General features: G+C 33.9%; 1 protein-coding gene across 1 annotated transcript; it reads right to left on the reverse strand.

The window, feature by feature from the left end:
- Positions 1–11,294: 11,294 nt before the first annotated feature.
- On the reverse strand, positions 11,295–14,526 carry LOC108356469 (uncharacterized). Its single transcript, XM_017607607.1, has 2 exons — positions 14,287–14,526; positions 11,295–13,121 (listed from the first exon to the last, which is right to left on the reverse strand). Exons 1-2 carry the CDS (start codon positions 14,516–14,518, stop codon positions 11,671–11,673), a joined length of 1,683 nt encoding a protein of 560 aa, XP_017463096.1. The 5' UTR covers positions 14,519–14,526; the 3' UTR covers positions 11,295–11,670.
- Between the last annotated feature and the right edge of the window lie 1,385 nt (positions 14,527–15,911).

Raw genomic sequence — 15,911 nt, forward strand, 5'->3', positions numbered from 1 at the left:
TATTATATTCTAAGACGTCCACCAAAATATTTCGGAAATATATTAAGATTTACGTGAGCTGGAACGATTTGAAAATACCTCCAAAAATTAAGTTTTGTATGAATAAAAATAGTTTCTTAAAGAACTTTCGGAAAAAAGTGCCCCCAGATGACAAAACAGATAAAGCTTAAAAAAATCTGCATGCAAATATTTAAAAATCTTTCAAATTGGTCCAGCTCACGTAAATCTTAATATTTTTCCAAAATATTTTGGTGGACTTCTTAAAATATAATAGATTTTATAATTCAAATGGAAAAACAGTACTACAGTAATATACATATATGTGTATGTAGTATGTCCATTAAGGTGCCTCTCCAAAAAAAGTAGCGGTTTATTCACCGGAATAATAAAATTTATTATACTCTAAGAATTCTGCCAAAATATTTCGGAAACATTTTAAGATTTACGTGAGCTAGACCGATTTGAAAATACTCGAAAGATTTCATTATTATGATTGCGTTGATAAAGTCTTCAAACATTTATTTGCAGACCTTTTAAGCTTAAATTGTTCTATCAAATGATTCTGTGGAAAAATATCTTTACAGAGCATTTTATTTAAAAAAAAAAATCGATTTTTTAGGAAATTTTCAAACGAGTCCAGCTCTTGTAAATCTTGATAGTTTTCCGAAATATTTTGGCGGAAGTTTTAAACTAAATTAAATTTTATAATTTCGATCAAAAAACAGCACCGATTTTTTTATTTAGAGGATGATGCACGTTAATGCACGTACATACCTACGAAGGAGAAAAAGCTTATTTTTAAATAAAGTGTGATTTATAAAAAGATTTAGTCAAAATTTAATCGCAGAGAAATCTATTATATAAATCTTGTGCATCGATCTAAATAGCATGCATTTCGTTTGAAAAGAAAATTTAGGCTCAATAACTTTGTTGATTTTTTATTTTAATAACCATGATTTCATATTATTTTACCAATGGGCGAGTAATGTATAAGAACAAAAATCCCGCTTTAAGTGAAAATTATATAAATTTTGCCTATTTTATCTTAAGGCATGTACGCATCACATTCGTTTAAAATTTCAACCAAAAATAGATTCCCGCTAAAAACTTGTAATGCATTTTTTTATTTATCTATTTGCAATAGAAAAAATGACTTAAAGTAATTTAGTGAGGTTTTCCAGTTTTTCCTTTGTCAAAAAAAAAAAAAAAAATGTCATAAAAAATCGAACAAGTTAAGCAAGGATTACAGGATTTGTGCATTTGTACAGATGTGTACATTTTGGCACTCTCAGAGTGGTGTTGTCTAGGAATTTTTATCGAGAATAAGTTCAGCTAATAAAAAAATTTCCAGGCAAACGCACACTGCAACTATTGAAATGTACAAATCTGTGCAGATATATAAATCGTGTGATCCCTGCTTTAGATTAAGTAAAAACCTACATTTGTACGCAAAACTTAATTGTACAAAGATAAGCTCTCTAAATCCGATGCTGCTAAATTTTCCAACGAATGTTGTGATTCTTCAAGTATTAACGAAAATTAAAAATGTATGTACAAAAAATTTGTCAAAATAAGCTTAATTTGGCTATAAGCAAATCTTCGTTAATTAAAGTGTGATGTAAAAATTTTAGGTGCATTGAAATGCTTTTAACAACCTTGTATTTATGTGTAGGCATATATTTAGATATGTATTAAATAATAATACTTAAGTGGAAAAATTATTGTAAATTATTATTAGCAAACATTTTTTACGCTTTTCCCAATCTTACTTGTATTGCATTAAAGTGAAAGAAAATATATTTTTCGTGTTGAAAATCAGTTTAGTTTTAGTTTTGTACCGAGAAGGAAGCAGCACGCAAAAATTTCCAATTTTACTTAAGTTTATCGGCTAAACTAATAATATTTGTATATTGGTCAGAAACCTATAACTATTTTATTATCTCTTTAAAAACAGCTTTGAAAATTCGCCGCATTCATACAGTTTTTCAGAAAAATTCGCTTTTTCGAAAAAGTGTCCTTGAGAAGCAAGTTCTCGACGGAAATAACGCTATTGTTTAGGGGCTGAAAATTTCAAAACCGGACAGGGAACGACGTAGAAATTCATAAGCCATTAGAAATAGAAAATATTTTTTCGAAAATTTAATTAAGAAAAATTTTAGTCCAGAAAAATAGCAAAATAGCCATTGATATTCTTCAAAGTTCTAAAACAAACCTTTTTAACCGTTATTCCGATTTTTTTGAAAAATACCGCAGTCGACGCCCCATATGATTTCGAATCCCTTGCATGTAAAATTTTTGTATATGAAACTTCCGGTGCGAAAAGTGCTCGTACGCATAACGGAAATCAAGTTTTGAAAATTTGTAACAAATATTTGCACACAATTTCTGTTATTCGTTTTTAAATTATTAGTTGTGGAATTACTTCTAGATTCTCAAAATAGATTCATATTTTCTGAAAACTAAAATTTTAACTTTTTATTTAGAAAAATGCCCCAAAAAAAAATAAAAGGGGACGGCAAAAGCATTTTCTCATTTTCCAATTTTAGACAAAAACTCCCTCTTTCCACTCGTGCCTGCTTTGTTGGCGAAACGAAAGGTTTTAATAGAAAAAACATTAAATTTATGACTGCTGGGCTCACACTTTTATTAATATTTACTAGAGCAAACGAATATTATGATCGCAGATACTCATAAAACTAAACTCCTTTTTTATCTTCACGTGACGACGTTTTTCCAGAAACTTTTCTTGACAAGCGGAAGCAGGAACGGAAATCGAATGTCACATTGCCTTGACAGAAGTTGCTGTTTTTTGACATGTAGCGACACAGCGTTGCCACAAATTAAAACAATTTTAACGGATCTCAAGTCCATCTTTGAACATTATTTTAGAATATTTCCACGTAATTCTCATTACTCGTTTTTAGACCATTAGTTGAGAAGTTTCTTATAGATTCATGAAAAATTTTCATATTTTCTTAAAATTAAAAAAGTAACTTTTTATTTAGTAAAAATTCAGTTTCTAATTTTTTTCGGGCCTCAAAAAAGGATAAAAGTGGGCATGGTAAAAGCGCTTCAGAATTTTTAAATTTTAGCCAAAAACTTCCACTTTCGATTGGTGCCATTACTTTGAGAAAAATTGGTATTCTAATACAAAAAATATCAAACGAAAAAACAATTTCGGAAATTCACGCATTATAACAAATATTTCCTGTATCAAAAGCAAAGTAGCGTGTCGACAGTTTGAGAGGCTTGCCAACTAAACGACCGCATATCAGTTTAGGGCCACTGTGGTTTCCATGTAGACAAAAGCCCCACCTGCGAGTGAGAAGTTTCTATAACTGCGGTACCACAACTGCTGTTTTGGTTCGAAAATGCACTATCGGAAACGGATAGGACTAAATACAGAGAACGTTTATATATTTAAAAACGTTTATAAATTTATAAATAAAATTTATAAACGTTCTCTGGTTCTACAGTGGCTACACTTGACTTAAGACTGGTTTTCACGTTTTCACTAATTTAATTTGCACAAATTTACATAAGCACACTATTTAGTGTGCTCGATTTGTAAACAAAGCTTCTCAGCGGTGAAAAATATACTATTGTGAACAACTTAAACGAGCGAAATTCACAATAGCGCTATTCTTCATCGAATGAGCGCCTTAACACCAAATGAAAATTCGAGCAGCCCTTTCGACCACGGTCGAAGAACGAATGCAACTCATAATAGGGGCCAATGTTTCTACAGCACATATTTATAGAAATTTTCTGGGCTGAAAGAAAGACTAGAGCCGCGATTTTTCACATTTTTTTCTACAAAATTTGTATTCGACATTTTTTACAAAATGTGCCCGAAAATTGTTGATCTGGAAGAAATTTCTGATTGTAGCAAATCCACCTGATGGTTGAAAGTTGTGCACAAAAATTCAGAAAAATGTGAAAAATGAGTCCTGCTGATGGCAGTTGGGCGATACTTCGATTGCAAAAAGGTCGTACGACCGGTGTATTTTTGTCTTAAAAACTTCAAACGCTAATTTCTCGCAAAGTTTTTGTTCAATTTTTATAAAAAATTGTGGGTTAATAGAGCATGCCTGAAGCTATCTTTGGAAGACCTAAAAATGTTTCTCCAGCAAATCTTTATATAAATTTTTTGGGCTGAAAGAAAGACTTGAGGCGCGATTTTTCACATTTTTTTCTACAAAATTTGTAATCGACATTTTTTACAAAATAGGCCCGAAAATTGTTGATCTGGAAGAAATTTCTGATTGTAGCAAGGCCACCTGATGGTTGAAAGTTGTGCACAAAAATTCAGAAAAATGTGAAAAGTGAGTCCTGCTGATGGCAGTTGGGCGATACTTCGATTGCAAAAAGGTCGTACGACCGGTGTATTTTTGTCTTAAAAACTTCAAACGCTAATTTCTCGCGAAGTTTTTGTTCAATTTTTATAAAAAATTGTGGGTTAATAGAGCATGCCTGAAGCTATCTTTTGAAGGCCTAAAAATGTTTCTCCAGCAAATCTTTATATAAATTTTTTGGGCTGAAAGAAAGACTTGAGGCGCGATTTTTCACATTTTTTTCTACAAAATTTGTATTCGACATTTTTTACAAAATGTGCCCGAAAATTGTTGATCTGGAAGAAATTTCTGATTGTAGCAAATCCATCCGATGGTTGAAACCCGCGCACAAAAATTCAGAAAAATGTGAAAATTGAGTCCTGCTGCTGGCAGTTGGGCGATACTTCGATTGCAAAAAGGTCGTCGTATATAAAGATTGGCTATAGAAACATTTTTAGGTCTTCAAAAGATAGCTTCAGGGATGCTCTATAGACCCACAATTTTTTATAAAAATTTAACAAAAACTTTGCGAGAAATTAGATTTTGAAGTTTTTAAGACAAAAATACACCGGTCGTACTACCTTTTGGCAATCGAAGTATCGCCCAACTGCCATCAGCAGGACTCACTTTTCACATTTTTCTGAATTACAAATTAATACAAATTTTGTAGAAAAAAATGTGAAAAATCGCGCCTGAAGTCTTTCTTTCAGCCCAAAAAATTTATATAAAGATTTGCTGTAGAAACATTTTTAGGTCTTCCAAAGATAGCTTCAGGCATGCTCTATTAACCCACAATTTTTTATAAAAATTGAACAAAAACTTTGCGAGAAATTAGCGTTTGAAATTTTTAAGACAAAAATACACCGGTCGTACGACCTTTTTGCAATCGAAGTATCGCCCAACTGCCAGCAGCAGGACTCAATTTTCACATTTTTCTGAATTTTTGTGCGCAACTTTCAACCATCGGGTGGATTTGCTACAATCAGAAATTTTTTCCAGAACAATAATTTTCGGGCACATTTTGTAAAAAATGTCTAATACAAATTTTGTAGAAAAAAATGTGAAAAATCGCGCCTCAAGTCTTTCTTTCAGCCCAAAAAATTTATATAAAGATTGGCTGTAGAAACATTTTTATGTCTTCCAAAGATAGCTTCAGGCATGCTCTATAGACCCACAATTTTTTTATAAATTTTTGGCTCTCTAATTTTAAAAATTTTTGATTAATTTCAAGCAGTCTAACGTCGTGAATAGTAAATACAAGCTCGAGAGTCTGGTTTTACTTATGAAGATCGAATAAAACTCATAATAGGGGCCTTTATTTGCGATTTGCGCAAAAATTCGGAATTTTTTATATCTTATGCTGAGGCCTTTTCTAATTTAAGAGCTCTTTTAGCACACGAAGGCATAGTTCGATGAAAGTTTAAATGTTTTTTCTTACCTCAAAAAATACTTTTAGCACATGGTGAAATAAAATTGTGGCTGTTTTTCATTAAATTTTGTGTTTGTTTTTTATAATTATATTTATTCATGTATTTATTGGCTTATTTACATATAAAATCACTTCATTTTTATTTTCATAGATTTTGCTTAAATTATGAAATACATACCTACATATTTTTATGTAATTTTTAATATTAAAAATATTAGCTAATGTATGTGTGTGTGTTGGCATGTACATACATACTGATAACAGACAGAATTGCATTTGAAGCGGCGTAGCTATGCAGGAAACTGCTTCAATTTGCCTTTTTTCTGAGGGGAAAAATTATATGAATTTTTGTTGAATTTTTTCCACATAAAAAACCTAAAAAAAAAATAAAAGTAAAGATAAAAAGAGCAGAAAATCTGTCATAGGAAACTAAATTTTAAGTTTTTTTTTATTTTTTACGTACCAGCTTCTTAGTTTCAAACCGGGATATGTTTCATAAAAGTGCAATATACATACATACTATATACATACACAAATTCAGTTTGAAAATGTAACTTACAAAATAGGTTTTCAGCTTAATGTAGTACTTTTTCGAAATAAAATAATTTCTTTTTTTTCAAAACTAAAGATACAATATATTATTTACAAAATGTGTTTAAAAAAATTAACACCCTTTTAGTTAAAAAAAAAAATTAAATACTTACAAACTAATGTTTATAAATTGCTGCGAATTTAAAAATTTTTTAAGAAATTTTGGATGAGAGAAAAAATTTGTATACGCATTACAGATCTTTTTTTTGATTGGATTATTTTTATCAGAGTCACATTTGTGGTATTTTTAAGTAACTAAAAATCGTTTAATATTTACAAGGATTACTAAAGGAAATACATACATGCATACGTTAACAATGGCAGATGAGGCAGAAATTAAGTTTTAAAATATTGAAAAAAAAAAAATTTAAAAAAAGAAACGGGAGCCGAGATAAAATTTGAATAACAAAAAACGTGGTCCCTTTAATGGGGCAGCTGCGTAAACTAATAAGAGTACAATTATAAGACCTCGCAAAAGTTGCCATTATTTCGTGTGTGTGTCCCAAGGAATTTTGACATCTGATACTTCAGAGCCTGTTGCCTCACTCTCTCCTTAAGAAATAATGGAACGGGCATTATTTCTGTTGCATACATTGGTTGCCTTGTGCCGTTTTTTTCACAAAAAACTTTAGAAAATCGTAGTAGAAAGCTTAGCAAATTTCGTGCTGCCTTAAGGAAATTTGACACAAGAAAATTTCTTAGCCGTTCCATGTACCTCATTTTATATGAAGTTAAATATTGCTTTTCTTGAGAGCTGTACACTGGCCTATAATGCGAAAGTTCACGCTTTTGGTGTGAAAAAGCGCTTATTTGAAAAAGAACGGCCTTGAAACCCTCTGGCCAGCTCTGGCAAAAGAATGCCGTTGTCTGTTTTTTTTTTAGACAGTTAACAGCTTCGTAGAAAGCTTGTTTCTAACAGAAGGAATATACATTTATGTAAAAAAAGCTTTCACTTTCCCGCTTTTTAGCAGAATTTCGAAAGTTTAACCAATTGTATACGCGCAGATAAAAGCTTTTCAGAGCACAGTTAGATTTAGTACGAAACCTGGATACATGCTGCACAAAGCTGTTGTCAACATTGTTGACTTTTATAAGTGTTAACGAAAAATTTTAAAACTTTTACATTCGTTTAATTTCTGCGTCATCTACCGTGGCTTTTTTTGTTCAGTTTGCTTCATTTTACCGACAGCTTCATACTTACGAAATTTATCCTACATTTTTTATAATACAAATTTAGTATGCTTTCTGCAATTTTCAACATATTTCTTCATCCGTTGCGTTAGCTATTTACAAAGTTTTATATTATCATGGGGCATTGGATATTCTAACCACTTAATGTACTTATGTAAGTATGTTTTTATGTATAGTTTGGCTTAACGTAGTTATTCACCTAAAGTACTGTAAGTGCAAGTACAAGTACTTACCACCTAAATAAGTACATATCCATATGTATAGTTTTTTTTTGTCACATTTTCGCAAACATTACATACATATTTGCTATTTTCTTTGCCGACATTTTACTTTTTTGCTTAGTAGAAACTTAAAATTTAATGATATTTTTTGCTTGCTGGTAACTTTACGCAAGAATTTTCGGTTGATTGCTTTAAAAGTTTAATTTTTTTTATTTTGCTATTTTCAATGTACATACCTAAATTAATTTTTTTTTTATTTCAAGTTCGCAGATTTTACTAATTTGTGTGAAACTTATTTTCACACAATGTTCGGTTTTTTATTAAGACTTTTTCTTATTGTATATTTTCGTATAGCTAATTGCTTACATTTAAGATTCATTTAGTTATCCATATGTAATTTTTTATAGTTATACATAGTTTTTTTTTCATTCTAATAATATTTTTTAGTATACTCATATGTATATACATAAACATACATATGTATACATACATATAAATCGCTTTAATCGTCTTTACAACGCCATCAGTCTTTAACTTAGGGATTAAATTGTGTACTTGCTTAAAAATTAATTGATGTTCTACATAAATTTATGTGCATACATCCATGCATAGGGAAATACATACATATGTACGTATGTACACATCGAGTCCTAACCGTTAAAATAAAGTAAGCGACATTTTTTTTTTAATTCTCTTTTTTATGCAGAAATGCATCTAGATGCTCTAGGAATATTTCTGAATCAAAAATAAAATTTTGAAAAAAATCTCGCTTACGTTATTTTGGCGATTAGGGCTCAATATGTACAAATTTAGTTTAAATTTAAAACGAAAAAAAAATGCTCAAGAAATAAAATTTGCAATTATGGCATTCTTTAAGGCACGTTTTCTCAAAAAGCTTTTGAAATTCATTTGCCTTGCTCTTTTAATACATTTTTGAAAAAAAAAGTTTATAAAGGGCAGATAAATTTTTAAAGCTACTAGAAAAAACGGCCCTAAAAATGGAACTGCGGGTAGGTTTTGAAATTTTAGATAAATATATTTGTTTTAAAGAGCAGATAAATTTTAAAACCTACTTAAGAAAACGGCTCAAGAAGTTCATATGTCCATATTAAAAAAAAAAGAAATTTAGGCAAAAATTATAAATTATAAACTTAAAAAACTAAAGTGGTAAATTTTGAAAAATTATAAATTTTCATCTCATTTATTTGGAAAAGAGTTGATATTTTTTAGTATGAAAAGTCTATACAAATTCAGGGCTACAATATATACATTAGACTGCATCACTCCCCATACAAATAAATATCGGTACTGTGTTTCCACTGAAATTATAAAATTTATTACATTTTAAGACTTGCACTAAAATATTTCGGAAAAAATATTAAGATTTACGTGAGCTGGACCGATTTGAAAATACATACCTCCAAAAATGGAGTTTTTTTATGAATAAAAATTGTTTCTTAAAGTATTAAAAAAAAATCTTCTCAAAAAAGTGTGTTAAGAAACAATTTTTGGACGTATTTTCAAATCGGTCCAGCTCACGTACATCTTAATGTTTTTCCAAAATATATTGTGGCGAATGTCTTCAAATATAATACATTTTGTAGTCCCGGCGGAAAAAAACGCAACTTTTTTTGTAAAGAGCAATGAAGCGGTGCAGAACTAAATCGTCAAAAAATTTAAAATTTAAACAATGCAAAAAACATACTTAAAATAAAAAAAATTTACATTTAAAGTAATTGTTGAAAAGCATTAAAGCATTTAAAACTATTTTTTAATACTGTTATTTATAATTTGTGACATACATACATACATACACACATATGTATATGTTGCTTTTGTAATTGTTGCATATGTATACAAAGCCGTTGCAACATACATACATACACTTGTGGTCCGCTGATTAAGTTAAGTGACATTTAACCCACTAAAATTTAATGGACTAAAAAACTGCATACATAAAATTTTTCTAAAAATTCTCACTAAAAAGTTTAAAAACTGTGGGTCTAATTGTTAAAATTTGTTGAATTTTTATGATTTTTGTACGAGCTTTGAAATATGTATGGATTTATGTGGTGCTGGTTAGATTTTTATAAAAAAAAAAATTAAATAGACAAAAGAAAAATAGTCAAAACTGGGCAAAATGTCACCAAACTTAATCAGCTGACCACAAGGGTATATATGGAGATATGTAGTACTCCGCAAAAGATTTATTTGCGTGCGTAAAGTTATCATATGATGCGCCAAAACGTTTGCCAGTATAGACAATTTTAAAAACAAGTAAAAAAGTATGCATACATAATTTCGAGCGAAACCGTTTTTGGACCTTGTAGTGCACTGGGGGTTCTGACAAAATATTTTTTTGTTTTCACTGATAGAAATAAAATATTTCACACAAACAAGGTTGAAATTTTGAAATTCGTGCCCGTATTTTGTCTGTAAGTCAAATATTAGTGGCATCGTGCTATTATGATAGCAGGGCCGAGCAATCGTAATCAACTTATGTACAGTAGTCGAAAAAATTATAGCCGCACCAAATTTTGACAAGTTTTAAATTATTATTCTTGTCGTTATTTAATTTTCTTAAGTTTTTTATAGTTCATTCATTAACAACATCCGTATAAAGACAGGTTTAAAGGCGATGTCACACGATTGGGTATTTGCCGAAATATGGTGCAAATCTTATCCCAATTGTGTGAATACCCAAATATTTTTCTTTATCCCAATCACGAAGAAAAAAATTTGTTGAAATTTTTCAATAGAAGATTGCTGTACTTTACTGTAAAGTTGCAAATTGTAAACATAGTATAAGTGTGTGGGGTTAGAACACCTTTTTAAACTAAAATTATGAAGATTTCAAATACATAAGTACGAATAGAAATATCATCTAAAAAGATTTTTTTTGCGCTTATAAAAATAATTTAAATTTGCTTCCATTTTTCCAAGCTTAGCTTTGGCACATCAAACTTAAGTTAATATTATTACTGTTGTTCTATGATGAATATTAAGATGAAATTAAAAATATAGTATTAAGAAATGTTGTTTTTCAAATACGTACACTTTTTAACATGAAGGCACATTTTACGTTTACTACTTCTTTTTGTTTTTTTTTTTTAATAGGTGTAAATATAAAGAGCACAGTAACAAGATTTGTATCTATAATTAGAATTTACAATTAATAAAAATTGCTTTTCAAGTAGTCAGTATTTAAAACAGAAACTTTACATTATTTCTTCGCTTTGTTAATTTCATAAAATTTACAAACAGTTTTTTCCACACGGGGCAACACTTTTTACTTACTCATTACCAAAATATGAACGTGAGTTCTTAGCGTTTAAATCTCACAAAAAAAAAATAGCAATGCAATTGTCTTCAGAAGGCTGTTCAGGATCTGGCATTTGCATATTTAGGTATTTGTAAATTCACAACAATAAAATGCAAACGGTTGCCATGGTGACAGGCATAAAATTTGCAAATGCAAACTCAAGACCATTTGCACAACATCCTGAACAGCCCTATATATTTTATTTCTTTTTTATTATTTTATAATAGGCTTTTGTGGGTCGAGGGTTTAGAGGCTGATGCCTTGAAACTAGTTGAGGGGAGAATCGTTTTCGTAGTGGAGTTTCGCTCGCTCGCGCAGTTGCGGGAGGCTTTTGCGCTAAAAGCTTATTCAAGCACGCTCACGAGTACGAAACAAATAGTAAACCAATTCATGTCATTCATAGTTTACCTGTCGTTCGCTTCAAAATTCCGCTCAGAATTATCAGGAAAACTCATTGCTGCCCGCTGCCGTATCCCGCCAGCGCTCGCGCTCGTAATAATCTGCCGCATAGCCCGCGCCACTACCACTACCGCCGCCTCCCAACCAGCTATTGCTGCCGCCCGCCCACCAACTGCCCAGAAATCACCGCTCACTGGCATGCGTCGTCGAGCCAATGCCGCCGTTGCTGTTGCTGTAGCCGAGCGGCCGCTTAAAGAAGCCCAGCGTATCGAGCGTGCGGAAAGTGCGTCGTATCAGCTCGTCCTTGTACTTCCAGATCGTCTTGTCTTCGACCGAGTTCTCGCGGTACTCCTCACAGCTTTTCTTCAACGTATTCACGCAATCGGCGCGATAGTGCTGCAGCTGCGCATCGGTCGTATTTACCGGGTAGGATTTGCAGACACCACCGAGGCAGGCGAGCGGAAAGTGATTGTGCAGCGTGAGCACGCGCTCTGGGTCATGGAAACATTTGACGTACTGGTTGGGTTTGGTGTAGTTTTTGGCGCGGTGCACGTGCTGCAGCATATGCATGTACTTGGGTATGTCCTTGTGCCAGCCATGCTCGTGCTGTTGGTCATCGAGGAAGTAGACGTTCCGAAAATTGTAGCTGTTGTAGCCCTCCGGTTTGATTTGCAGCGACTCGGGAACCACCTTCTCCATCAGCTCCGACCAGAGCACAAAGTTGCCCTTCGGCATGATGACCTCGTCGATGTCCAGCAACGCGATGTACTTGTACAGATAGAGATTCTTGTAGAGGCAATCATTGTAGGGTATGACTTCGTTCTGGCGCTTGTGATTCGTCTTCTTGGTGAGGTAGAGATGCTGGAAGCCGGGCACGTTCGGTTGTCCACCTGGTAGCGTCAACGGTATGACCTGCACTTTTCCCTCCTGCTCGTAGTGGTTTAGCACTTTTGTGATGTTCGGATGAACTTGCAGGTTGTAGAAGTAGATCTTGTCGGCGCCTAAAATATTCAGCATCTCAATCCATTCAATCAGTCGCACAGACAGATCGTCGTAAAGGAAGTCTAAGCCTTTGACACAAACCGCGAAGCCTTTCTTCTGGTCATCTGGCGGCCGATTGTAGATGACGCGCAAGTTGTTTGTTGCCGTGTCGCATTCCTTCTCCACCATCGACACAGAGCTGGGCACTACGCCGTGGAAGGGTTTCGGTATCTGGCAAGCTATCAGGTAGGGCTGATGGATGCCCTGCTTGTAGTTGCCCCACTTGTTGTACCAGATGTATTTGTATTCAAAGGTCTTTACAATGAAGGGCTCCTTCTGACCGTCGAACCAGAATTGACAGTAGGTCTTCACTGTCGGCTGTATGCGATCGATCATGCCGAGTATGCGCACCGTCGGCCCAATGCGCGAAGTCTTACGTATGTCGTAGTAGGCGCCAAACAGCTGAAAGGTACCGTTAGAGGTGCGCATCGTTTGCCAGTAAATGTTGTTGAATTCCAGCTCGAAGATGGACGGATATTTGGCGCATGTATTGGACTTCTGCTGACGGAAATTTTTATTCTTGCTCCAATAGGCGATCGGTAGAGAGGGGATGCGTGACTCGACATCGCGCACTAGCTGATCATCGTCCATGGCTAGGGAGCAAAGAAAGAGGAGAAAGCAAAAATAAAAAATAAATATAAGTAAATGGCTTACCCAAAGGGGAAAAAGAAAGAAATTGAGGTGATTTTTCACTTTGTAAGACCTCATTAGTTTGGGAGCAGAGTTATTGACCACGAAGATTCCCAAGCGTAGGTGATACTATTTTCTATTTCTTGCTAAAGAACCGTCTATTAGGAACCCTGTCGCAGGTAGTACGAAGTATCTGGAATCCAAGTAAGATTGGAAAGAAGTCCGCATAGTTACCTTAATATGGTCATTAGAGGGATGATTTGCAAGTAATGACAATTGTAAAAGTTTATCTGTGCTCGTTTTGGAGATACCCGGAATCACGGAAAACGATCCTTTAAACTGGTAGCCACTGGAGTCAGCGCAGACTGCGATAAGACAGCCAAGCTGTGCTTAGGACCTTGGAAAGGGGAATACTATTCAACTTATGTGAGACAGATCGGGGCTGCTGATAGGGGTCCAGGCATAACACGAACGGCGGGGTACATCCTAGATCGGTAAAGAAAAAGTTATAGAAATCGGCCACTAAATCCTTGGACTAACTACGAGCAAATTCCTGCGATGTAAATCAGCTTCTCATAAAAATACAATAGCCGTTCGGAGTCGACTTAAAACTGTTAAAACTGTAGGTCTCTCTTCTTTGTGTGATAACATCAAGGCGCACGCCACAAATCGGAGGAGAAACTCGTCCAAAAGTCCAGGATCCTTCCTACTTTTCTTGCTATACATTGTCTGATTTTTCATATTGTTTTTCGAATCGGAGAAATTTGAAGAGATATTATGCGGACGATTTGTTTATCCCCAGTCAGGTCTTAAGTACGATAATCTAGATTTATTCAAAATCATCTCCTCATATATCCATCTGTCCTAGAGACGTGCTCTCAACGCTATGGACCCTTGGAGACTTAAATAATTAGGATATGATAGGGTGAAGTAAAGAGCTGGAAAATGAGGCACCCACTAATTCAGTTTATGAAGGAGCAAAGCAGATGTTGGACTCTTTCAGCTGAGCAATCAATTCTTGGATTATGGGTGGAATTATTACCCCTTGAACTATTCAATCTGAGATTTGAGGTCACTCAAAAAAAACACCCTGTATATTTTAATTTTTAGTCAAAACCATTCACTCACCTGTCCGATTGTCCACCAATATTTCGGAAGGATCAAAACGATCCGTTGTCGTCGATGTAGTTTCCGCATACCGCAATATGTCCTTCTGCAGCAAAATGCGGCCACTCAGTGGCACAGCGCTGTACTCCTGCGAGACTAGATTGGTGCCATGCATTTTGAAGAGGCCAATTATGACAAAGGACCAAACGCAAAGGGAGAGAAGGACTTTCAATATAATCTTTGAACTGGCCATTTTTGCGTTTGCTTTGTTTGTTTGTTGTTTATTGATGTTTATGTTGGCTTTCAACGTTTGACGTTTGCTTAAAAGTAGTGATTGTTGTTGTTGTTGTTGTTTTTACCGATACCAGTAGTACTTAGTTGCTGTAATACTAATGAAAGTTGTTGTCGCTTAAGTATTTTTACAATTCTTGACTTGTTTTGTTGTCTTTTGTAAACGTCTTATGCGACGTTTGTTTTTGTTGTTATTGTTATCGATGAGTTGATGACACGTCTTAAACGTACGGAAAGACCATNAAGATAACTGAAACGAAAAAAAAAAAAAAAAAAAAAAAAAGTGATGGTTAGTAAAATGCGGAAAAATATTGAATATCTGTATGTGTCTATGTTCGTATTGTAAAAGCTATGAGAGAAAAGCAGAGTGGTAATCAATCTGATCTTCATAATCGCATTAGTTCATTGTCCCTTCGTTTGTAGTATTGGCTAGCCAGTTGAAGCTCATAAACCATTTAATGTAATTACCGCATTAACTCCCTTGTTTTTGTTGTTTGGTTCTGTAATTTCCTTTGTTTACTGTCTTAAGCTTTTCTTATTTTTCATGCTTTTCATGCTCCATACAATGGATGTTTGCTTACAAATTGTCATTTAAAGCCTACATAAATAGGCGACTAGACAGCAAACGACCCATACAAAAGCTCAATGAAGACCCCAGCAAAGCTTTTGTAGCAAATTGTTTCTTAAGCTATAGAATGGCGACGCTGGAATTCTCGAAAAGGCAAGACAAGAAATAGTAAAGAAAGAGTAAGTGGACACTGCCTACTCAATGGTTTGTCATCTTTTGATGTTCATTTTTCATCCACTTCCAAACAGTCTTCTTTGCATTCACTATTTCCTGACCACGACTCATTTGTTGTTATTGTCGCATCAATAAATAATGAAAGTCATTATACCGCAATGCATAAAATTCGCATTTGAAAAAGGGGGAAGCACAAACTGGCAGCAGAGAAAGGTGGCCACCAACCCGAGGAGGCACGTCATGGCCGTCAATGTTGCAATTTTCACAAATTATTGCCATTAATGAAATGTTAGTCATTTCCGATGTCTGCGGCTACAATTAGCATAGAAGAATAGTGCCACTTTGGTTGTTGTTGGAATAAAAAAAATGCGCCCCCTCCCCGTCCTTTGTGTGCCTGCAGAGTAGCCCCTGTGGCGGAGGCACGTGCATATTTCTGCGTCTGCTAGTCATTTATTATTACAGTAAAATTGTATTATTGTTGCTATTATGCTAGTTAGTATACTACTGTTGTTGTTGGTTTACTGCTGCATTGCTGCTTTGGTTGTTAACTTGTAAACGACATGAAGTTTTTTATTAGCCTTTTGTCTGGCCGTCATTTCTGTCTCGAGCTTTT

Source organism: Rhagoletis zephyria, unplaced genomic scaffold, assembly GCF_001687245.7.
Source record: "Rhagoletis zephyria isolate East Lansing unplaced genomic scaffold, Rhagoletis_zephyria_1.1 Rzeph_scaffold_00006, whole genome shotgun sequence".
Classification (NCBI taxonomy): Eukaryota; Metazoa; Arthropoda; class Insecta; order Diptera; family Tephritidae; genus Rhagoletis; species Rhagoletis zephyria.